The following is a 26712-nucleotide window of genomic DNA, read 5'->3' on the forward strand; positions in this document are numbered from 1 at the left end:
CTCTCTCACCTTCCTATACTTCTAATTTAATTACCTCTGGTTTTCTCCATACATGGTTTCCTTTTGGATCCTAATGTTGTTTAATAGAATTATTGGTTTTTTGTTTTTTGTTTTTTTTTTTTTTTAGTTTTCTTAGTTCAGAAGCCCTAGAATTTACTTTTATCTTTTCCTTTTATTATTTCTTAAGTTTAACCAATTGGAGAATTTCTGGATTTTAACCCCACACATCTCAGACATTCATCTTCTTTTCCTGTTACTCTCTGGTCTGAGCTGTCCTTTATGCTCTGCTTGAATTATTTTGTGGCTTCTTGTCCTTTCATCTTTCATTTCTCTATGTTCCTGATTATTACACAGTAAATTCAGAGGAATGTACCCTAAAGCAGAGCTCTGAGTAAGTTATTTATCTCAACATTTTCCATGGACTTACCATCTACTGAGGAAAGTAGGAATTGATAGTAATCCCCCTCCCCCGTACCAGGGGTGGAACCCAGGAGCATTCTACCTCCTAGCTATACCCCCAGCCCTAATTTTTTAGTGTGTGTGTGTGTGTGTGTATGTATGTTTGCATGTATGTTTGCATGCATGTGTGTGTATGTATGTATGTATGTATGTGTGTATGTGTGTATGTTTGTATGTATGTTTGTATGTTTGTATGTATGTTTGCATGTATGCATGTGTGTATGTATGTTTGTATGTATGTTTGTATGTATGTTTGTATGTATGTTTGTATGTATGTATGTATGTGTTTGTTTGTATGTATGTATGTATTTGTTGTACCAGAGATGGAATCCAGCGGCATTGTTCCTCCAAGCTACACCCCTGACCCTGTTTTTTGTTTTGTTGTTTTTTAAGTCCTTTTATTTTTTGAAACATGGTCTCAGTGAGTTGTGAAGGGCCTTGCTAAGTACCTGAGGCTGTCTGTTAATCACGATCTTCCAGTCTCTGCCCCCCGAATGCTGGGATTACAAGCGTGCACCGCCACACCCAGCCAGTAAAATTATTTAATAGTGTATTTCTTAACAGTCTACCCCAAAACTTAATGTTATAAGTGCAGCTTATTGTGTCTGTTATGGTTCTGTAGCACTGCTGTCCACTTTGTGGTTGGGCTCTCATACCATTAAGTCAGTTGATGATTGGGACTGCAGTTCACCAAAGTCAGAGGACTCACGTTGCTGGAGATTGCTGTAGCCTATTGGCTAAGGGTTTCAGTGGGGCTTTCACCTGCCAGTGCACCAATATGGACTCTGTGAGACTCGGCTTCTCTAGCTTGGCTGTTTCAGAGAGAGTGCCTCAAGAATTAGAGTCCTCAAAATGAGGAACCTGGGAGTTTTCTAGGTGGAAACTTCAAGCCTTCTTAGGAACTCACCTAGAACATCCACTCCTTCTGTTGATCCAGGTCACTAAGGTTAGCTATGATTCAAGTAAAGGGGAATTATCCTCCATTCTTGATATGAGGAGCATGTATAGGAACCAGAGGGAATGATGTAGGAATCTTTAGAGACTATCTACCACAGTTGATTTGCTGGTGGCCATGATTCACATGCCTCTCATGTTTAAAATAGACTCACCTTCCTTCCATGATTCCCTGAGTCTCATCCCATTATGATTTTGGCTTCAAATTTTCACCTAAGATATCTCACTCATATGGCCACCATTTGATGCTGGCTTATTTCTGCCCGTATAAGTTAATTCCATTAGACTATAAATTCCTTCAAGATAGGGACTGTTTCTTTCATTTATTTAAGAATTCAGTATAAGGATATGTCAAAATACATTTAATTACTGACGAAAGAGACTATTAAGCTTTAAACACCAAATGCTTATTACATGGCTCATAGTGTATGAAAATAAAAGTATGCTTATATATCTTCTTCCAGGTAGTTCTTTCAAAATTCAGTATTTGGACATTGGGTTCTAGAGTACTTCCTAGTGAACATGTTAATATTACTACAGATAAAACAAGTCATCAGTGGATAACTTTGAATTTATTTAAGAACTTATTTGGGATTTTAGAGTTTTATATCCAGGAATCTAAAAAAAAATTCATCTAAGTATCATTTCATTGTTACAGAATAACATCACCAGGATTGCATTTTGGGGTTTCTTCAAAATGAGTGCCGCAAAAGATATTCCCAGGTAGCTGAATCAGCTGACCTCATCCAATAAGTTTTTACAAATACGTCTTTTTTTGGCATTATTATTTAAATAGAGTATTCACCTTATTTTGTATTTTACTTTTTTTTTTCTTTTTTGTACTGATGATGTTACCCAGGAGGATTCTACCTCTGAGCTATACCCCTCAGTCCTATATTTTATTCCTTATTTTTTTTTTTTTGAAACAGGGTCCTACTGAGTTGCAAAGGGCCTCACTAAATAGCTGAGGCTGTCTGTGAATGGAGATCCTACTGTCAGCCTCCTAAATGGTGGGATTACAAGCATGTGCCACCATGCCCGGCTTGCATTTTTTTTTTTTTTTTTGAGGGTCTGAGAATGGAACCCAGGAGCATTTGATCTCCAACCTACACCCTCTGCCCTGTTTTTTATTCTTTATTTTGAAACAGGGTTTCACTAAGTTGCGGAGGGCCTTACTAAGTAGCTGAGGCTGTCCTCAAACTGCGATCCCCCAGTCTCTACCTCTCAAATGCTGGGATTACAAGAGTGTGCCACCACGCCTGGCTGCATTTTACATTTTTAATGTTGTTACTTAAACGGTTTCTTCTGGTACTATCTCCTAGTTAATGGGATGCAAGGCATTGGGTTTTTTTTTTTTCTTTTCCCATTTGGTATGTCATCAATGTATATGTATATAGCAAGAAAGAATGTATCTGAGAAATTATATCAATTGTCTGAATGTACAATTTAAATGAAGAAACCAAGCTCATGAACTTATTTTTGTTGCTTGGAAATGGAATTTGTAGGAAAAGAGATTTCTAACTACTAAGATTCTGGAAGCTTTATTTATTATATTGGATTTGGTAGAAGTATTTTGTAGCTTAAGGATGGAACTGAGATTCAGTAACTTTCACCAAGCCTGAGAGGTGAGTTTGATGGTGGGAGCTGTAACTCTCTAGATGGAGCTTGCATGCTGCTTGATTATGGGGAGCTGGTAAAGCATTAGCAGTGATAATTAGTATAAAAAGTGTGCTTATTGTGTATGCATAATAATGATTTAAGCTCAAATCTTATACTAGAAACCTAGTAGGGAAATGTCTTCATATTGCTTAGTGAAAAATAAGTTATAGTCTTGAAGATTAAGGTTTGACTAGGATTTGACATTCTAGACCCTCCAGTTTCTATTATGCTGAGAACAGCAGAAAATCCTTACCTTTAAAAGGTTTCTTCTGATGGGTAAATTGCTGATACTGCTGGAGACTGCTAAAAACATAAAAATGAAGTTAATCCAGTCTAGTTTTCTCTTGGCATTAATGGCATAGTGTATGATATATTGAGTTTAAGGGATGAGTTCATAAATTCTGCTCTGAGATTTTTTTTAAAGTATAAATTGCTTGTAAACAGTGTGTGTTTTGACTAATAATCCATCTGTACTATATTTTGTTAATTTTGACTTTTATTTTTTAGTACTTGGAATTGAACCCAGAGTCATTATACCTCTGAGCTACAATCTCAGCCCTTTTTATCTTATTGCTGAGTTATTTTTATTACTGAGTTGCTGGGGCTAGCCTTGAAACTGTGGTCCTCCAGTCCCTGCTGCTCAAGTACTAGGACTACAGGCGTGCACACTGCCTTACTCGGTTCATTTTTACTTTTTAAAAATATAGTGTAACTAGTTTTCTCATTTTCTAAAAACATGTTTCATTCTGTCTGTAATCTGTTGAGATATGTTTAGAAAGGATCCTTTCCCTAATAGAGCAGCTGAGCACAGTGGCACACACTCATGATCCCTGCAACTTGGGATCTTGAGATAGAGGATTGTAAATTTCAGGCCATCCGTGGGTGGCTTACCAAGACCCTGTCTCAAATTAAAAAAGACAGGGCAGCCCTGAACATTGGATTGAACTCTCATATCTCCAAAAATAAAAATAAAAAATTTTTAAAAATAAAAATAAACATTCACTAGAACATAGTATATTATGTAAATTGCTAAAAAGTTTCTACGTGACTGAAACTACCATCAGCTTGGTAAGTTAGTTAATTATATGTTAAAAGTTAATTATATTGACTAGTGTTTTGATGTGGTTTTGGAACAGTCAAAAAAAAAAAAAAGGTATCAAAGCTTAAGAGTCATGATCTCTAGGCTGAAATGAAAAATTGACAAGACCATATGGAAAAAGTTATAGGGCAGATAGTAACAGAGTATCTTCACTAGGGATTCCGAAGACTGGAGCTAATGTGAAAAAGAGTGTGTCAGTGCTATGGCAGCTCAGGAGATGCTGTTTATGATTGCAGACAAAAGGACAGCATATGGAAAGAAGATGATAGGTTTGGAAGACAAGATTCCAACAAAAGAATTAGAGATCTTTTAGGAAAAAATTGAGCAGGGGTAATGAACAAAGATATAAATGAAAAGTTTTCATATAAATGAAAAGTTTCTATATGAAAAAGGTTCAGATAGAGATAATATAAAAGAAAAGGGAGTTACTTCATAGAACACCTTGGTAACTGTTCAATTAGAAGGGAAAAAAACATATGGTAAAGGTACCCAGAACAAAAGCTGACTTAAGGTATCTCAGGGATACAACTGTGTGTGTGTGTGTGTGTGTGTGTGTGTGTGTGTGTGTGTGTGTGTGTGTGTTCTGGGGCTTGAACCTAGGAGCATTCTACCTCTGAGCTACATCCCAGCCTTGTTTTATTTATTTTGAAACAGGGTCTCATTGAGTCAGCGAGAGTCTCACTGAGTTATGGAGGCTAGCCTCGAACCTGATATTAGAGTTTTAATTATATTTCATGGGCCATAACTATGCCACACAGCTACCCTTAGTATGGGAAAACAGGTTTGTTGTTAATTTTGAAAATTTTTAAAAACTAGAACTGTTGCCAACATGAATGGAATTGTGTTTGTATAAGTCAGTAAAGCAGTAATGGTTAATAGGAGGCAACTAAAAGCATCTACTCATTAGACTTAGTAACCAGATCAAAGAACAGTTACTATATTTTCTACTTATTGGTTACTCTTTCCTGCCCCCAGAGATTGGAGGTGTGTGCTGTATACTGTAAAATAATTATATGCCGAATAAATCAGTCTTGTGTGCTAGAAATATCTTTAAAACTTAATCTCAAGATTTATCAATAAAGTAGAAAAGTCATTTCAAACACTTATTAATGACACTGAGAATGTATTCTAAAACCAAGACATAATTGAGATACTATAGAATTAAGAACTGATAAAGCAATAAGGGAAAACGCTCATAAAATAAGAACATTCATACCCTATTGGGATTTGTGGTACCCACATACTAAGAAAATAGAGTATTCTACTTCACTTACTATTTCTCAGTGACCTGTATAGGATCATACTAAAATATAGCTCGTTATTCCTTGGCTCATACAACTGTTTATTCAATGAGAGGTTCCTCTTTGATTTTCTGTCGATGCTGAAACGGGGTCATGTTTTCTTGACACTTTCATTTCTTCTTTTTTGCTCAGCGCCTATTCAGTCTCTTTTCTAATAGTCTGTGACTTGGAATCTGCTGTGTAGACTGCCCCTAAAAACAAGTCCACACTACCTTACCTGATATCTTTGATATTTTTGTGAATTCTGGTTCTTATTTAACTTTAGGAAAGTAATATATATATATATATATATATATATATATATATATATATATATATGGCATATGCTGCAGGATCTACTTTATAGTATTTGAAAATTCAAATCAAATGGGATTAAGATTCTATATAGATTTCAGTCCATTTGGGACTGAAATGAGTTATGAAAAATATTCTGATTTTTTTTCAGAGCTTTTTGAGTTTCGTAGATTAGAGGTTGTAGATGTTGTTGAGTAATGGTCTGGGAGAAATGATCAGCAGGTTCTCTAAAAAAGATGCAGTGGGATAGAAGCCAGCTTGGCTTTTGAGAATGGTGTTGAACCGTAACTGCTCCCAGTGCTTGGATGCTCCAGTACTCTTCTTGGGTGCTAGAAAGTGTCTGTCTTGAAGAATGTTTGCTGGTCAAGCCACACCAACTGTTCATTTTGTACCACATTCTCCAAGCCGGAAGACACCCAGGAATTCACTTTACAACTTGCAAGAGAGCTTTCCTTGATGTGTGTAGCATCGCTAGCTACCGAACTTCAAACTTACTCACAATCAGAATCCATTGTTTTCTTTTTACTTTCTTAGTCCATTCTTGTACCTCCTGAAATAAGACTTTTTACAGTTTTGTCAGACAGCCTAAACTTTATGCTAGTTGCATTAAACAGTATAATTGTGTGTTATTACATTTTAGCTGTCATTTAGAAGTTGAACAAAGTGTTTTGTCATTAGGCTTCTGTCTGTCCTACATGGACCTTTACGTGACTGTCAGAGTGAGGCTGGCCTCCTTAGTGCTGCCCAGGCAAGGCATCTTTACTCATTCTTCCCATCGATTTCAAGTGAACTTTAAAAAATCTTCCCTTCTCAAAGTCTTACAGTCTGTTGTGATTTTGTTCATAAGTACAAGATAATTTTAGATCTTATTTGTAGAAGTGATTAAAGAGGTTGCATTTGAAAATGATGGTTTTAAGTTTTATTTCTTGAAAAGCAATGGCAAAGTAGTTAAATGTGTAGAGAACACCTGCTAAATTGTCTGGTTAGTCTGTTTTTAGTTGCCTTTTTGTTTATATTTTAAATAGAACTTCCTTGACTGTGTGGTTCTAATTAATTGTGGGATTATTATGCAGTGAAGTTTTTACACAGTGTGTTTTAAATGTATGGTTTATCTGATGACACTGGAGTGATTTTGCTTGGGACTTACAACATCTTGCAGTTATCCCACTGAAGAGCATAATCAGTGAGGTGCAGAAGGGGTAGGAAAACTATGTGTCTATATATGTAGAGCTGTGATGAGATGTAATGGTACAGTATGAAGCCAGAATTCGTGTGTGACTGCCACTTACAGCTCAGAAAAGACTGTAATAACTTCTAGTTAGGATATTTGGAAATACAAATCTTCATAGAACCTCACAATAAAACCCTGGAAAGAAGATAAGATAGTGTCAGAGAATAGCTGGCATTAATTTTGGCATGTCTGCTAAATATTGTAAATTTGGAATGATTCTATTCCGTTTTTGCTCTAGTGATATTTTTTTTTACCACTAGTTGAAGTTATATAGCTCACTATGCAAGTGTTAATGTAAATTAAATATCTGAAAGATGAGTGATGTTTTTAAAGTGTCTTATGTTGGGGTGGGGGTTATTCCTGACTATAACAGAGTAATTCCTTAGTCATTTATTTTTCCAGTTTCTTGCAAACTTAGGTCTGGATCCAGTTTCTGCTTTCTTTGGGACCACTTCTCCTAGTGTCCATCCTGTCATCTGAAATTGCTAACATGAAGCTAAATAGCTGAAAGCAGTTCAGAGCATAGGCTGAAGTGATATGGCATGTTTCCAAGTCTTCCATTCTTCTGAAGCAGATTTTTTTTTCCGTCTAAATGCAGATTAATAATGTGTCCACTACAAGAGGAAAAAGGAAAAAGATTTTAGTGAAGGTGTCCTGATCCTGAAAAAGTTAGGGAGGGCTTCAGGCCATCTTAGACTTCTGAACACTCCATAGCTTTGTGGTAAAAGAAAAAAAATTAAATAGAGCCTTTGGACTTATTTCACCCTTATTTGGAGAATAGCTTTAATTGGTGTCTTATTTTTTAATCAAGAAAATTATCTACGAAAATAGGCTACTTTATAAAGTAAGACATACCCATGTTTCAGATTCATTGTAGGTACTTAAGATATACCCACAATTTTACCCATAGTTGGTTAGTTTGTGTGTTTTTCTTTGAAATGCGTTCTTTATCCCTTGTGATGTTGTGTTTGTATTCACTGTAGTGATGTTTTCTTTGGTGTTGTGTGTCTTCAGTCAGCTCATTGGATTGTAGGTGATCTTCCCTAGAATCAGTATTGTTTCTAAAAGTGTTTTGAAATAGAAAGTGGTTGTGTTTTGTTGTTTTCTTATTTCTACTATTTGCATGATGTTTCACTAACATGAAGAGATGTAGTATCAATAAAAAGTTGGTGTTCGCTCTTCTGTTTACCTGCAGCCTTGAACAAGATAGATTTCATTCATTAACAGAAACAACACAAAGTGAATACAATGTATTTGCCATCTCTATCTTTAACAGAAAACAACTTTATTTACTGCTAACTTTTATAATCTTTTTCATTTATGAAAAATCTGTTTATGTATTATATGTTATTTTAAAGTTACAGCATTTTATTCATTGGAGAAATGGAATTTTTTTCCAGTAGATGAAAATTACATTTTGATTGAACATCATTCCTTACGCAGTGACCCATAAATAATCATGTCTTTTCAGAATATGGCTACAGATGTGATTTCTGAGTTGACAAGATAATAGAACATTTTAATGTTTGGGGTAAAACAGATGGTATTTTTGTTTTAGACAAAATTCTTTCTGAGCAAAAGCAACTTAATTGGTGACAAGACTTCTGGGGTCAGTCAAATTATGTATAATTTTTCTGTCTTTTCTTTTTTACTTTAATATCACAAGTTTTAGAATACTTAGAAATAAATATCCTTCTCATTGATTAATATGTAGATAAAAGATTTTTTCAGTTCATTTTTGTTTATACCAGTTATAGGATTACTTACCGGTTCTATGTTGGTCACGTTTGTGGTTTGGGAGTGCTTTTAATGGTGTGGAGAAACCTGAAATTAGTAGTTTACACTCTTGAGGGTTAACACTTTGTAGTATTTAGCCTGTTTGTTGCTATAAATTGTGATGGCTTTTAACGTAGTAGTTTATTTGCATACCATTGAGCTTTGGGCAGATCTCACTTTCGGAGGCCTGGAAGGAGCATAGTCTTAAGAAGGGATCCCTGTACTGAGAATTATGGGACTGATTCTAGTCCCATCTCTTGTCACTAACTAGTATCATATTCTTGAAACATTAGTTTTATTTGCAGTATATCTTGGGAGAGATGGGGATTGAAATAGACAGTCACATCCAATTAACATTTTTTTGTTTGTTAAAACTTTTTTTTTTTTTTTCTGGTACCCAGGAACATTCTATCTCTGGTATACCCCAGCCCTATTTTAAAAAAATTTTTTTTTTCTTTTAATGGTACTAGAGATTGAGCCCAAGGGCATTCTACCTCTGAGCTACACCCAGCCCTATTTTTTATTCTTTTTTTTTTTTTTTTTTTTTTTTCTTTTTGCTACTGGGGTTCCTGGAAACCCTTCTACCTCTGGGATACACTCCCAGACCTATTTTTATATTTTTATTTGGAAACGGGGTCAAGCAAGGCTGGCTTCAAACCTCCTGTCTCCGTCTCCCAAGCGCGGGATTACAAGCGTGTGTCACCACACCTGTTCTTATTCTTTATTTTGAAACATAAGTCTCACTAAGTTGTAGAAGGCCTCACTAAGTAGCTGAGGCTGGTCTCGAACCTGCAATCCTCCTTTGTCAGCCTCCCAAGCACTGGTATTACAAGCACGCAGCATCACACCTGGCTAACATGAAGTATTTTTAAAGCATTCATTTGGATAAACACCAGGAAAGGAAGTTTTGCAGTAGAAAACTTAACTAACTTAACCTAGTATTTTCAAGAATATCACTATTATTGCAAAATAAAGATTTATTACCTGGAAAATTGCCTCTTACCACCTCTTTACAAAAAATAGGAATTTACTAAAAGAACTGCTTGTGTTGTTATCCGAAGAATGAGGAGAAATAGCCTCATCTTCAGCCCCTCCACCTTCCCTACTCCACTCTTGCCACTGCTTTGCTAGGGTGGACATAGAGCAATCTGATGTCTACTCTGAGGCGTGGGGAGGCTGATGGGATTCTAAGTGCTCCAGGTAATGTATCTATGCTCCTACCGCAAGCTCCTTGAGCACCTGACCAACTGCAGAACAGCAGGCACCTTCCCTGGCCCTCCAGGCTGCCTCTGAGCCTCGCTAATCGAGTTTGAATCTAATATCTACATGATTACAGAAACATGAGCAGCATATGGAACCACCCTACATATCTGTAAAAAGGGCTTCTTTTAGGACTTTGTAGGGTGATTGTAAAGCCAAAAGACATTCACTCAAAGCCTTAACTATATAGTCAGCATGATACTAAAAGGTCCATAAGTGTTGTTATTGTTGTTCTTATTACCAGAACATCTAAAACACTCTACAGCCAAGCAAGTCAAATTTACTTAGAGTTAAAAATATAATTCTTTACCCAAGTAATTTTTTTTTTTTTTTTTTTTTGGTGGTACTGGGGTTCCTGGAAGCCCTTCTACCTCCAGGCTACACTCCAGACCTATTTTATATTTTTATTTGGAAACAGGGTCTCTTAAGCCAGCGCGGCTGGGTTCAAACCTGCATGATCCTCCTGTCTCTGCCTCCCAAGCATGGGGATTTTAAGTGTGCACCACCACACCTGGCTCAAGTAATACTCTTAACATATCGCTTCTAGTTGTTTCTTTTGTGTGTGTGTGTGTGTGTGTGTGTGTGTGTGTGTGTACGCACAATACTAGGGATTGAACCCAGGGGCATTCTACCTTCAAGCTACCCCCAGCCCTATTCTTTTTTTAACTTTTTATGGGTGCATTGTAGACATACATCTTAATGGAGCACAAGATGGTGGAGGTATACATTCACACATCACCCATTAGCCTTTACCCAATTCCTGCCCCATTCCCTCCCCCTCCCTCCTCATGTTTGGCTTACTCATTGACTTTGACATGTTTGTTAATGTACATCATGAACATTAGAGAATTCCCCCCCATTCCCTCAGGTCATCTTATTTGCTCATCTATAGTATCTCTTCCTTTGTCTAGAGTTTCTCCTATGACCCATTTTCTCCCTATATTTGGGAAAGCATCCAATTTCTTATTTTTTTGTGACTGATTAATCTCACTTAGCCTTTACCCAATTCCTGCCCCATTCCCTCCCCCTCCCTCCTCATGTTTGGCTTACTCATTGACTTTGACATGTTTGTTAATGTACATCATGAACATTAGAGAATTCCCCCCCATTCCCTCAGGTCATCTTATTTGCTCATCTATAGTATCTCTTCCTTTGTCTAGAGTTTCTCCTATGACCCATTTTCTCCCTATATTTGGGAAAGCATCCAATTTCTTATTTTTTTGTGACTGATTAATCTCACTTAGCATCATGTTTTTCAGTTCCATCCATTTTCCTATAAATTGTGTTTTTCTTTATGACTGAGTAAAATTTCACTGTGTACATATACCATAGTTTTGTAATCCATTCATCTGTTGATGGACATTTTGTCTGGTTCCATAGTTTGGTAATTGTAAGTTGTGTAGCTGTGAACATAAATACGCATGCATTAGTTTGGTGATTTGGTTTCCATTCTTTTGGGTAGCTACACAGAAGTGGTATCGCAGGGTTATATGGTAAGTTGATTCCCGTTCTTCTGAGGATCCTCCATAGTGTTTTCAAAAGTGGATACACTAATTTGCAATCCCACCAACAATGTAGTAGAGATCCTACTTCTCCACATCCTCGCCAGCATTTGCTGTTTTGTGCTTTGAATGATTGCCATTCTAGTTGGAAATCTCAGGGTATCCCCCCCCCCACCATACCAGGTTAAATTTGATTTGTATCTCTCTGATTGATAAAGTTATTGAACATTTTTTCATGCATTTATTAGCCTTTTAAATTTTTTTCCATGATGTATCCATTTAGTTACTTTGCCCATTTTTTGATTGGGTTATTTGTTTTATTAGTACTGAGTTTCTTGAGTTTTCTGTATAGTCTAGATGTTAGTCTTTTATTAGAGGACTAAGTGGCAAAAATTTTCTATTCTTTTGGCTCTTGGTTGAAGTTCTTGATAGTTTCCTTTGCTGTACAGAAGTTGTTCTGTTTCATGCAATCCCATGTATTGATCTGCCTTTTAGTTTCTTGTGTCTTTGGAGTCTTGTTGAGAAAGTTTTTACCCATGCCTATGTGTTGCAGTGTTGGACTTATGCTATCAAGGGGCCTCAATCTAAATCTTTGATTTATCTTGAGTTGAATCATCATTTCTGTGCAGGGTGAGAAAGTGGGGTTTATTTCCACTTTTTTGCATATAGTTAACCAGTGTTGCCAATACCATTTGTTGAACAGGCTGTCTTTTTTCCAGTGTATGTTTTTGGCCCCTTTGTCAAAAATCAATTGGCTGTAAGTGTGTTAATTTGTTTCTGAGTCTTCTGTTGGTCTATGTATTTGTTTTGTGACAGTACCATGCTGTTTTTATTACTGTGGCTTTGCAGTATAGTTTAAATTCAGGTATTGTGATTCCTCCTACATTTTTCGTTTGTTTTGTTTTGTTTTGTTGCGGGTCTGGGGATGGAACCTGGGGGCATTCAACCTCCAAACTATACCCTCTGCCCTATTTTCTTTTTTTTATTCTCTTTATTTTGAAGCAGAGTCTCACTAAGTTGTGGAGGGCCTCGCTAAGTAGCTGAGGCTGTCCACAAATCACGATACTCTGGTCTCAGCCTCCTGAATATTGAAATTACCAGCGTGCGCCACCACGCCCAGCTTCTGCATGGTTTTTGTTGCATAGAACAAAGCTGTTCTGTGAGCAGCTAATAAAAATGTGAACTCACCTGTAGTTGGGTGGAATATTCTATATGTGTCTAATGGGTCCATTTGGTTGATGGTGTTCTTTAGGTCTGAGGCATCTTTACTGACCTTTTGTCTAGAAGATCAGTCTAACTGTGTAAGATGGGTGTTGAAGTCTTCTAGTATTATTTTATTGGGACTTATGTGTAACTTAATGTCACGAAGAGTTTTATGAAAGTAGCTGCACCTGTGTTTGGGGCATAAATGTTGACTATCATTATTTTCTCTTGCTGTCTTGTTCCTTTTACCAGTAAAAAATGACCTTCTTTGTCTCTTCTAATAAGCTTGGGCTTGAAATCTAACTTGTCTGATATCATAGTAGCTATTCCTGATTGTCTTTGAGTTGTGTTGGCATGGATTACCTTGTTCCAGCCCTTTTCCTTTTGTTGTGACTATTTTTCTTGGAAGGTGTGTTTCTTGTAGGCAGCAGATAGATGAATTCTGGTTTTTAATCGATTATACCAACTTCTATCTTTTTATTGTGGAGTTGAGGCCATTTGTGTTCACTGTGATTATTGAGAGATGTTTTCAATTCCTAACATAATAAGATTTAACGTCTATTTGAGGGAGTGTTTGTTCTTTGCTTAGTTGTTTAGTTGTTTGCTGAGTAGAAGTTTTTGTTTCTCTGGTTCTGGCATGTATTACTTATTTCTTCTTTGCAGTTAATCTCTGAGTATTTTCTCTAGTTCTGGTTTGGAAGACATAAATTCCTTCATCTTCTGTTTGTCATGGAAGGATTTTATTTCCCTGTGTGATTTAAGAGATAGTTTTCCAGGGTAGGAAATTTTTGTCTGCAAGTTTTTGTTTGTTTGTTTGTTTTGTTTTGTTTTTCAGAGTTTGGAATATGTTACTCCAGGCCCATCTGGCTTTCATGACTTGGTTTGGGAAATCTGGAGTGATTGTAATTGTTTTTCCTCTGAATGTCACTTAGTCTTTTGTTTTTGTTGCCTTTAAGATTCTCTCTTCTAATATTGGTCAGTTTGACTCTAATGTGATGTAGTGAACATTTTCTCTGATCTTGTCTAAAGGGGGTTCTATAAGTTTCCTGTACCTGTGTGTCAATCTCTTGTTTCATGTTTGGATAATTTTCTGATATTACTTCTTTGAAAAGAGTGTTGATCCTTTTGTGTGAGACTTCTATTTTTTATTCTATGCCAGTTATTCTTAGGTTAGCTCTTTTAAAATGGGCCCATATTTCTTCTATGTCTAAATCATGCTTTCGAATTTCGAATTGTTTTCTCTAAGTTATGTTCTGTGCTTTTTTTTTTTTTTTTTTTTTTTTTGTGGTGGTGGTACTGGGGATGGAACCCAGTGGCCTTCTACCTCCAGGCTACACTCCGAGACCTATTTTATATTTTATTTGGAAACAGGGTCTCTTAAGCCAGCTGAGACTGGCTTCGAGCTTGCGGAATCCTCCCAAGCACAGGGATTACAAGCGTGTGCCACCATGCTTGGCTGTGCATTTGTTATTGAAATGATCATCTAGTAGATACTCAGGAGACCCAAAATTCTCAACCAAAAGACTTTTAACAGATTCAGCAAAGTGTCTGATACATAATCAGTCTAAAAGAATCAGAAGCTTTTCTGTATGTCAACCATGAATCCAGTGAAAAAGAAATGTAGAAAATTTATTCACAGTAATCTCAAATATATCAAAAATAATGAAATACCTAGGAATAAATCTAACCAAGGAGATAAAAGACCTCTACAATGAAAACTATAATACAGAAAAAAAAAAGAAAAAAAGAAATTGAAGATTTGAGAAGATAGAAATATCTCCCATGTTCTTGGATAGGCAGAATAAGTATCATCAAAATGGCCATCTTAACCAAAAATGATCTACAGATTCAGTGTAATCCCTATTAAAATTCTATGGTCATTCTTCACAGATCTAGAAAAATCAGTCCTGATTTTCATATGGAACAACAAAATATCCAGAACAGCCAAAATAGTTCTCAACAATAAGAACCATGCAGGAGGCATCACAATATCTGTCTTTAAACTATACTACAGAACCATAGTAATAAAAATAGCATAGTATTGTCACAAAAAAACTACACATAGATGGAGCAGAATAGAAAATTCAGAAACAAATCTATACTTAGAGCCAATTGATTTTTGACAAAGAGGCCAAAAACATAAGCTGGGGGAAAAAAGATAGCTTTTTTAACGAGTAGTGTTGGCAAAGCTCTGGTTATCCATATGTAGGAAAATGGAAATAAATCCTACCTTCTCACCCTGCACAGGAGTCAACTCAAGTTTGAGCAAGGGTCTGGAAGTTAAGACTGGAGACTTTGCAGTTACTTTAAGAGGGCATCTGCCGGGCGTGGTGGCGCACGCTTGTAATCCCCGCACTTGGGAGGTGGAGACAGGAGGATCGCGCTGGTTTGGAGCCAGCCTCGCTGGCTTAAGAGACCCTGTTTCCACATAAAAAAGTTAAAAAATAGGTCTGGGAGTGTAGCCCGTGGGAGTGTAGCCTGGAGGTAGAAGGGCTTCTAGGAACCCCAGTACCACCAATAAATAAAATAAAATAAAATAGGGCATGGGACCAACACTCCAATATATAGGCACTGGTAAATCTCTCTCAATAAAACCCCAAAGGCAAAATAATTAAAATGAGAATTAATACATGGATGGCATTAAACTGAAGAGCTACTGTGCAGCAAAGGAAACTGTTAATAACGTTATGAGAACCTATAGAATAGGAGAGGACCTTTGTCAACTACTCCTCCAGTAGAGGACTGATAATCTAGAATATATTAAAAACTGCCAAAAATTAATAATAACCCAATCAAAACTGGGCAAGTGAACTAAATAGATACTTCACAAAAGAGTAAAGAGAAATGGCCAATGAATATATGAAAAAATATTCAAAATCACTAGTAAGCAGAGAGACGCAAATCAAAACTACACTTAGATTTTACTTAACCTCAATTATAATGGCATTCATTAAAACCCAAATAATAATAAAGGCTGGCGAGGATATGGAGAATTAGAAGCTTTCATACTTTGTTAGTGGGATTGCAACTTAGTGTAACCACTTTGGAAATCAGTATGGAAGGTCTTTAAAAGAATGGAAACAAACCTACCATATGACCTAGCTATACTATTTTTTCTTGTTAGATCAGACTATATTTGATTCAACATGAACTAGAGACTTCCAGAAACTAAAATTTTAGTTTTTTCCCTTGCATGTATACATTTTAGTATATAGTGATCAAAGGTAAATGTGATTGTTATTCTGTAGTTGGTAGAGAAATTTTTAATGGGAAAATGTGTAAGTATTTGCCTGTTTTAAGAAGTCATATTTTAAAAGCCGGGCATGGTGGCACATGCTTGTAATCTCAGCATTCAGGAGGCTGAAACTGGAAGATTGTGGCTCGGGGACACCCTCAGCTACTTAGTGAGGCCTTCTGTAGCTTAGTGAGACCCTGTCTCAAAATAAAGAATAAAAAATAGCTCAGAGGGTATAGCTTGGAGGTCGAATGCCCCTGGGTTACATCCCCAGACCTGCAAAAAAAAAAAAAAAAAAATCATATTTTAGCTGGTTGTGGTGGTACATGCTTGTAATCCTAGTACTAGGGAGGATGAAACAGGAAGACTACAGCTTTGCAACCAGCCTCAACAATTTGTGAGGGCCTCTGCAACTTAATAAGACCTTGTTTCAAAATAAAGAATAAAAAAAAAATAGATCTGGGGGAGTAGTTTGGAGATAGGATGCCCCTAGATTCCATCCCCAGTACTATACACATACACACACATGCACACGCACGCATGCACGCAAATCATAATAATAGAAAGGTTTATAAACCTAGAGGCCTTGGATATGTGGAAAATCTTTTGCATGTCTCCAGTGAATGAGGTCTAGCATAAGATATTCAAATATTGAAAATAAATAGAATTTTAAAAGTGTAACCACTTTCACTACTGTAAAGGATTGTCATTTGCTTTTCAGATAGTATAGTTAATTTTGGCTTGCTATTATTGTTAGCTGTGGATACTTGCTCTGGGTCAGAGGGAATGTGGGCACCTGAGGCTGGTAGCCAGGGTATGCAGAAGAGGGAAAGAGTCCTCTGTGGGAGAGAGGGTCAGACCCACTAGACCCACTTCGTTTCAGTCATTGTTGGGGCCCAATTCCAACCCCCCCCCCATTCTTTCTGTTGCTCTCTGCCTACCCCATTCCCATTTCATAACTCAAGTTTTTTTTTTTTTTTAATGTATGTTTGGTAGTAAAAGTCTTTTTCTTTGTACTGTGAAACTGGAACTTTGCCTCCGTTTTCAGTAGGAATGGTGTGACCTGGCATATTCGTTTCCAGTTGTTGCCATAGCAAAGCCAACAAACTTAGTCTTTTAAAATATCTAGATAAGATAATCTCAGCATCCCAAGGTTCTTACAGTGTTACTTCTTCCATAAAAGGTAATATTTATAGGATTACAAATATAACATTTATGGATTAGGGCTAGTCAGTTTGGGGCCATTTCTGCTGCCTGCTATACACAGTAGCCTAATTTTTATATTTTCAATGGAAAAGTAGATTCTGAGCTGTGGTTTAATGTAGCAGTATTAAGATCAGTTTACATCATTGTTCTCGGGCAAATCCAGACTGATGTTATCCTGCAAGAAGGTTAAGCCAGGGACATGTTTTTGTATAATATTTTACATCCAGAAGTACAAAACGGAGATGCAGAATATTTACTAGTAACTCCAGAATCTAGAAGTATAAATTTATGTTTTCTTTTAAAGTTTTATGTGTTTTTATACTTTACTGGCCATTGTTTGTATGTAACCCAGAATCTTCTTTGGTATTTAATGATGCACTTTCTAGTATTTAGAATATTTTTTGAGTATTTTATGGCTATTAATATTCCAGCCCATAAGCATACTTTCATTTACTACACAAGTTCTCTCCATGTTAGCTACTAATGAATAATTAGCTAATGAATATGCTTTAGATAGTTTAAAATATGTATAAATTGTTTAGCTATAAAATATAATATCTTAAGTGTTTTGTTTATTCTATTTGTAATTCATAATGAATTTCTAAAACTAGGAATATTGGATTCAAAGGCAGATACTATTTAAGTCATATTTTGTCTAATTACATAATTATAAATATTACATACAGGATTTTAAAAATATAAAACAATGAATTATAATGCCACCTTCTAAAAATAGATTTTGCTAACATTTTTATAAATTTTCTTCCAAGTTCTTTTTTCTTGCCTTCATTTAGACTGAATTTTATTACTACATTTTTTCATCCTAACTTGTTAGTTATAGATGATTTTGCTACTCTTTTACCGTTTACCATAGAGAAGCATGGATGACTTAGTATATTTTAATTTAGATTATCACTTTTTTTCTTTTAACTTGATTATCACTCATATTTCCCATATATTTTCACCTCTCTTTGTGCTCTTCATTTTCCCCTTATGATTCCATGTTTCTCTCTGGGATTATTTTCCCTCTGCCTGAGAGACTTAGTATTTCATTTAGTACAAGTCTGCTCAGAACCAGTATTCAGATTTTGTCTAAAGTCATCTTTTTGTTTTCTAAAGAAAAGTTAACTGGGTGTATAGATTTTGAGGTTGACGATTAAAAAAAAAAAGCACTTTAAATATGTATGCTATTTATATTGGTCCTTTGACATTGTCTTATTTTCATTGGCTGCTTGTTTTTGTAAGATTTTGCCTTTTCTGAGGATTTTAAGGGACTTAATATTACATAGTATACTTTTCTGCTGTTTGGAGTTCACCAGCTTTTTCTGTGTGTGGATTGACCACTTTCACTATTTTTGGAAATTTCCTAGATATTCAGGTATTTTTATGTGCAATATTCTTTCTTCCATCTACAAATATTTTATGTATTTGAATTATTTCACCGAGTTGCCCTTGTCCCTCATATTTTTTTCTGTATTGCCCATCCTTTTTTCTCTCTCCTTCGGTTTGGATTTTTTTTTAATTGATACGTTCTTCTGAGTTATATCTCATGTTAAAGACATCTGCAGAATTCTTGATTTCAGATATTTAAGCATGTTAGAATCTCACTTGATTATCTTGTATTGCATTCTGTGTTTATTTTCTACCTTTTTATTTTTTTTATTCATATTCTTTTCTTGTACATATTATTTTAAAGTCTGATCAGGTAACTCCAATATCTAGGTCTTGTATAGTTCTGGTTCTTCTTATTTTTCTTGGTATTTGGTCATGTGGCTTTGTCTTTTGCTGTGTTAGGTAACCTTTTTATATCTGTGACCAAGATACCTGGTGTGAACAGATTAAAAGGGGAAGGAAGGAGCTGTTCAGGCTGTGGTCCAATGGGAGTGGCTCCATTGCTTTGGGCCTGAGGCAAGGCACAGAACACCTGGCAGAAGGGTGTGGCAGTGAAAAGCCGCTCAGCTCATGGAACCTGGAAAGAAGAGACAGAGAGAAAGGGAGGAAGGGGCCAAGGACTAGAGACAGTCTTCAAGGGCACCCCAGAGACCTGCTTCCTCCAGCTCTGCCCCACCCGCCTATAGTCTCCATCCCCTCCTGGTATAATGCAGTAAGTTTTCAGTGGATTGATCTACTCCTGAGGTCAGAGCCCTCAACATCTAATCACTACTTAAGATTTCCCCCCTGAACATTGCTGCACTGGGGACCAAGCTTTTAATCCATGAGTCTTAGGGGACGCTTCATATCCAAACCACAAACTTTGGCTCTCTCATAATTTGTATTGGGTTTTAGGCATTATATATAAAATTTATAGAGCTCTGAAAAATATTTTTAGAGGTTGTTACTCTAATCAAGAACTATGCCATATTGAATCTGATTCATTTAATCTTTTGTTTATCCTTTCCAAGTTTTGAGATAAAAGCATATTCGGTTCTACTTTCTAGTAAGCCCCAAAACATCATAAAATATCTCTGCTTTGCTTTTCTGAAGTTTTCTGTTTATATTTTCAGTTTCTCTCTCTCTTTTTTTTTAAGGCCAAGTATTTCGTACATGATTTAAAAAATCACCTGTGTATCAGAAGTGTCCCAAGTTCCAACCAAATGCTCTTGTGTCCTCTTGCTCCCCAAGTAATTTTCCTCTAGACTTTGTGTTACTAGGCTTTGCATGGAATTCTCAGTCTCTCCCCTGCTGAGAATTAGCTTGCCCCAGAGTGAAGCTGACTGCAGAGGTTCATTTATCTGAAGGTTTCTCCTCAGTTCTCTGTTCCTCTCAAGAAAATGATTATTCTCTATTATTTAGCTTGCTCTTCAAGTTGTCTAGTAGAAATGAGAGCTCTTGTCTCATACCAGCTACTCCAGTTCTTTGGAAATGGAAGCATCATTTATTTTCAACTTCAATTTGATTAAAAAGAAACACTTTTCTTTGAGTGTTTATATATCTATTAATTTGTAAAAGCACTTTCTAAGTCTTTCTAACTTTAGTTTTTCAGTGATCTTATTTTTAAGATAGATGTTTTAATTTTTTGTTCCCATATATTTTAACCTTTTACTTTGTTTTCTTTTTCTGTATGTTTTTGTGCCGTAAAATATAGATTTTGAGATGAGTTGAGTTTTTTGCATTTTTAAAATTTTCTTACCTAGGAAGATAATTCTCCTTATTTATTTTCATGTTTCTCAGTCAAGTTTTGTCTTTTTTAATGTACATTCTACTCACTTGGCATGAGAATGGGTTGTTCTCCTGATTCTTTTCTATTTTTTATTGGTATAAGTATACATCATAGTGAGGTTCAGAATGACAGATACATACATGCACACAGCATTCATTGTGCATTTCCCTCCTGTCTCCTCCATGCTCTCTCCACTCCCCATAGAAAATATTTCCCTAGTGGGATTTTTTTGCATTCCACATTCATCAACTATTTATTAAGCACTGTTCTGTGCCACATACTAGGGTGGGCATGTGAAGTCACAACTTTTCTTTGTATAACCTTCTGCTCTTGGCTTAACTGGTTATAAACTGTACTTACAGAGGTCTTGATTTTTTTTTCATTTTTTATCTTTATACAGTTATAAAAATAGGTTGTTTTTTGGGGGGGAACACTGGGGGAGGAACCCAGGGGCTTTTCTCCCTCTGGGCTATACCCCCAGGCCTATTTTATACTTTATTTGGAAACAGGGTCTCACTAAGTTGCTGAGAGCCTCACTAAGTAGCTGAGGCTGGCTTCGAACCTGTGCGATCCTCCTGTCTCAGCCTCCCAAGTGCTGGGATTGCAAGTGTGCGCCACCACACCTGGCCCTAAAAATAGGTAGTATTTTTAAATGCTTCCTCAAATATTGTTTTTGCTTGCTCTGTGCCATGAGGACATAAGAGGAACTCCTTAGTATGTATTAGAAGATTTTATTTCTGTTCTAGTGTTCCCATTTACAAGTTTTATTTCACAAATAGTAATACACCTCAAATGTAAATATCTTTTGTTCATCTTGAGTTTCCTGAGGAAAGAGACTCTCTGGGGATCTTTGCTATGTCTAAGGAGAGAGTTCTTCACAAATGAATTAGGCACTAAGGGAATCTTTCTGGGAAATCACATCTGTCAAAACGATACTTTATACTTGGCCTGTTACTGAGCTGAGCCCCTGTTGTGGTGCTTTGTAGCTGAGCAGGTCTCAGCAACATACCTAACCTTGCTGGCTGTTTTCTTATGGAGAGGGTGGGAGGTGGTGCTTTGTCCTCAGAATAGGGCCCCAGAATACATGAAGCACCTTGAGTAGTGATCTCAAGGTCCCATTGACCAAGGGGCACACTGATTCCAGTCCTAGAGGGAAGCCTGTGTGGCCTTAATGTATCAGCTACACATTAGTGGGCACTGACTGAGTTTACTGCTAGAGAGGATTGCCTTAGTTGTCTTACATCACATGGTATGAACTACTTCTGCAAAAGGACTGAAACAGTTGTACATATACTCATCCTGGGTAGAAAATTCAAGGACAGAACCACACTGACACTGGAATTCCAGTTCTTTCACGAAGTAATTCCGTGTTTGGCCTGAGCACACAGATAGATGTCTTTTGGGTTTTCTCCATTCTTTTTCTCCCAGCCAAAGTATATCTTCTGTATCATAATTTGAATGTCAGGTAACATATGACTGTTGCTTCTTCATGAGGTAAGATTTATTCTTTACATAGAGAAAAATTAAATAATTGCTCACTACACTAAGTTGTCTGGGTCTGGTGTCACAATGAGAAAAAGGAGGCTAGACATATATGTTGAGGACAGATAATAGCTAAGAAGCTAATGCTAATGTGGAAGAAACTGAAGAAAAATAAAAAGCTCTGAGCTTCCCATATAATTGTTTCTTAAATAAAATCTGAAATTAACTATTCCCGTTGTTGATTTTCAGTGAGTGATGTTATAATATGATATAGAAACTTTATGGTTTCCTTCATAACTGAAGGTCCTAACAAAGGTTGAGTATATTGTCAGTATAACAGATGTTTGACTTCTGAATGCGACAATGAAATCTAGTTAATTTGTGATGGTATACTTATTTCTAAGGAACTATAATTTATTATTATACTTTCTCTGTAGTTATTTAAAAATGTACATAGATAGGAGTTTGCAAGTGTCCGATAAATTTGTACTGTGTTGCACTTAAAGAACATGCTGTGCATCTCTAATTATGATAAAATTATTTTCTTATGGCAACATTGTATTCATTATATACTCTACATATTTAGTTTTTGAATAATTTTTTGGCATGATAATTACATAAACATTCAGTACTGTTGAAACATCATTATGGTCAAATACTAATTAGCTACTAAAATGAAACAAAATAACAGTTCATAGTTTACAATAAAAAATTTAATGCGGGCGTGGTGGCTCACACTTGTAATCCCAGTGCTTGGGAGGCTGAGATAGGAGGATCACACAGGTTTGAAGCCAGCCTCAGCTACTTAGGCTCTCAGCAACTTAGTGAGACCCTGTTTCCAAATAAAGTATAAAATAGGTCTGGGAGTATAGCCTGGAGGTAGAAAAGCTCCTGGGTTCCACCTCCAGTAACACACACACACACACACACACACACACACACACACACAAATTAATATGGTACAAAACCAAATGTATGGTTAAAACATATTATTTGCTCTAAGTGTGAGTCATTTGAAACATTTTCCATGGAAAGGAATCAGTGCTCCGGATATTTATTACTTAATTTATTGCTTGGACATATGTTACATCTTGTCACGGTCCTCACGACCACCTCTGTATAGTAGATGCTACAAAGATGGTTGCAACAGCTATTTGAGGCTTTGGGTACTACAAGTACCTCGGTTATGCCTCTGGACTTCTGTAGAATTACACGACTGGCCAGTCTTCAGGCCACAGTTTTCTAGAGTTTTTGACATAATAGCTTTGTAAGCCTCTGGGAACATGGGTTTCAGTAGTAAATCACTGACTTGGAAGGTTCTGGTTTAAACATCTTTGGTCAGAGAACAAGTGACCAGTTTTTCTTTCCCACTGCAGTTAAGTATATGGTACAATCCTGCTGGTAATGCTGAATCCTGGCAATTGTGACTCTCCAGGTGTGTGTAGAATGGGAGAAGAGTAAAGTGAACGCAGTGGGAAGGTGTAAATAAGTTGACAAGTCCCTCAGATAAATCTGTTGGGCACATGTCTCCAGGGGGTACCACCCTCATGTCCTTGAGAATTGCTTCTTTAAATAAAATTGGTCGTTTTAGAGGTAGGAAGTTTCAGTGTTTGTAAATACATTTGTGGCTGTGGCTTCCTTCATCTCTTTTCTATGTAAATGGGCTCTCATGAGCAAAGCAATAAATCAGGTCCTGACCTGCTGCATAGGCTTATGACTGATAGGAATTAGAGACATTCTTAAGCTTTTTCTTTTGGCCTCCTGTTGTCTTCCTTTACTTTGGTTACTGTAAGTATTCATCTTATATCTTTATGAATGGTTTGTAAAGAAATTGTAAGCAAGAATATATAAGAAACACATGCAGGGTGAAAAAGCACTAGTAACTAGCTTTCTGATGTAATACAATAAACAAATGCTAGTTTTGTGTCTATTATCTATAGCTACTGTGTATTGGGGGAGAGGTGGTTATCATCTCATTATTCAATCTGTATTTCTGCAGTTACAAATTTGTCTAAAAATGTTTTAGATTGTGAAAATATTCACTAGTGAATCAGTGACTAACAGTCCAAAATATTCTGATTTATTTAAAGATAACATAAAGTGATTATGAAGCAAAATAATCATGCAAAGAAGCAGATATGAAGTCTCTCACATAATGGTGCAGGTTTCTATTCTCAGACCATGTTATGAAGCAGTGAGGATCTGGCAGAGTTAGGATGCCAGAGATATAAAGATGAAAAAATCAGCCGGGCATGGTGGTGCACACTTGTAATCCCTGCACTTGGGAGGCAGAGACAGGAGAATCGCGCAGGTTCAAAGCCAGCCTGGCTTAGGAGACTCTGTTTCCAAATAAAAATATAAAATAGGTCTGGGAGTGTAGCTCGGAGGTAGAAGGCCCCCAGGGTTCCACCCCCAGTACCACCACAAAAAAAAAAAAAGAGCAAATCAAGAATGTTGAGTGCTGCCAGGTATGCTGTCACATGCTTGTAATCCTAGCACTTGGGAAGCTGAGACAGTAGGATCACGGTTTACAGACAGCCTCAGCTACTTAGGCCCTTTGCAACTCAGTGAGACTCTGTTTCAAAATAAAGAATAAAAAATAGTATTACAAAACAACAACAACAACAAACAGTTGGGTGCTTCAGAGAATTATTTGATTATGGGAGAATTGAGAGAAGACTGGGAAAAATTACAAAATCTTCAAGCATTTTTTACAAATAGTTTTATCTGGTGGTGGTGCTGGGGTTTCTGGAAACCCTTCTACTTCTGGGCTACACTCTCAGACCTATTTTTATACTTTTTTTTTAAAGTTTGGAAACAGGGTCTCTTAAGCCAGTGCGTCTGGCTTCAAACCTGCATGATCCTCCTGTCTCCACCTCCCAAGCACGGGGATTACAAGCGTGTGCCACCACGCTCGGCACAAATAGTTATAGTTAAAGCCAACCTGTAAAAAATTAATATAGGATCTCATAATGTGCTAGTATAAAATACTGGAAAATTTTGGCCTGTGGGAGTAGCTTAGTGGTAGAGCCCTTGCCTAATATGCAGGAGGCCCTAGGTTTAATACATAGTACCACCACCACCCAAAAAAAGAAAAAAAAGCCCACAGCTTCCTATATTGCCGGACATGGTAGTGCATACTTGAAATCTGGAAGATTGCAGGTTTGAGGATACCCTCAGAAAGTGGTGAGACTTTCATTATCCTAGTGAGACCTTGTTTCAGAACAAAAATTAAGTAGGGTAGGGGTATAGCTTGGAGAGAGAATGCCCCTGGACTCAAATCCCTAGTATCACAAACACAAAGTTATGCCAAAAATTTATTTTTAAACAAAAAGCTCACTGAATTTTTTGTTCATAATAAGAATTATATGAAGTTACAAATATTGACTGAGATTTCTTTAATAATATTTATTTCTCTTTTTAACCTAAATCCTCATCATTTTTTTTACCAATATTTATTATAAAAATTTGGCCCTTAACGTCCAGCATGGTGGCGCATGCTTGCAGTCCCAGCATTCAGGAGGCAGAGACCAGAGGATTGCGGCTCATGGAGAGCCTCAGCTACTTAGGCCATTCGCAACGCAGTGAGACCCTCTTTCAAAAAACATAATGACTAAAAAAATAAGACTGGGGTGTAGCTCAGGTAGAATGACCCTGGGTTCCATCCCCAGTACAGCAAAATAAAGCCCTTACAATAAATAGATTCACATCAAATAAACTTTTTTCAGAACCAACTTTTCTTTTGTATATATAAGGGCCCCCTGTATATAAAATGCACATGTACATTATGGTATTCCACACAGATAGCCATAAAATTTGCTTTATTTTACTGGGCTTAAGTCAATGTCCAGTTGTTTTGTTTTGTTGGAATTGACTGGCTAAATTGCAAACAGTTGTTTTTTTATTTAGCAAGATTAAGCTGGAATCAGGGTATTAGTTATATAGAGTTGATTCTTTTAGATATGACAAATCATATTTACATGTCATTTTCCAAGATATAGAAGAAGTTTATTATAAGTCTGTTAGTGCTTCCATTTTTGAAACATTTTTTTCTTCAGAAAGTCCTTTTGGATTATTATTTCATTACTCTTTGTACCATATAGTATTTGTTGTGATGAAATTACCTGTCTTCGGAATGTTCTACTGGAATGCTTCTTTTAATTCTCCATGCTTTTGCTCTGTGTCAGTCCATTACCTGAGATCTTAGGAAGAGTGGGAAAGAAGAAAAACTGTTTTGAGATCCCAGCAGTGACATAGTTGTTTTTGCAGGTACCTTGTGGTCTACAATCCTCTAGAGCAGGACCGGAAGTCAGTGATTTCACTCCATGTGAGTTCCTTCGACGTGCAGGTGCTCTCTGATTTAGGAGAACCTGTGGAGGTTCAAGTTGGCGCAGTTTGGAATAAAGCAGATATTTCACCAGACACCTATGAGGTATGTTGTGGCCATAGAACTTAAAGAGGCATTGTATAAAAAAAAATTATGGCTAATATGTAGTATACATCTGAATAATAGCCGTGTGATAAGCTAATTGAACTATCATGTTGATATATGTGAAGAGGTAAAAACTGCCAGAGAGTTTAACTGGCTGAATGACACTAAAGGAAAAATAAATCCCATGTTTCCCCAAAATGTTAATAATCAGTGTTAGTTAAAATGGAATATTTTTAGTAATTCGTTAGTATGGTATGTGCACAGTATATCTTTTTAAGTATATGTAATGTTGGCTAAATTCTGAATTAATGAAGTAATTGTTACTTACTTTATTCTTTAGTTCTAACTCAATGACACTTAGGCATATTGAAAGTAAGATAAATATTCCCCTTGATAATTTAGGATAGTTTCATCTTTTCAGTGCAAAGATGATATAGCACATCAAGAAAGAGATTTCTT

At 36.5% G+C, this 26712-nt stretch overlaps 1 protein-coding gene across 1 annotated transcript in view; it reads left to right on the forward strand.

Moving 5' to 3' along the window:
• MAN2A1 (mannosidase alpha class 2A member 1) overlaps positions 1-26712 on the forward strand; it is a gene marked incomplete at both ends in the record, with an annotated part of 172795 nt that overhangs the window by 99583 nt on the left and 46500 nt on the right. The window contains one exon of the mRNA XM_080697892.1: positions 26091-26253. Within this exon, the coding sequence (XP_080554018.1) occupies positions 26091-26253 (163 nt within the window). The remainder of the gene's footprint in view (positions 1-26090; positions 26254-26712) is intronic.

This window comes from Muscardinus avellanarius (assembly GCF_963383645.1).
Source record: "Muscardinus avellanarius genome assembly, chromosome: 1".
Lineage (NCBI taxonomy): Eukaryota > Metazoa > Chordata > Mammalia > Rodentia > Gliridae > Muscardinus > Muscardinus avellanarius.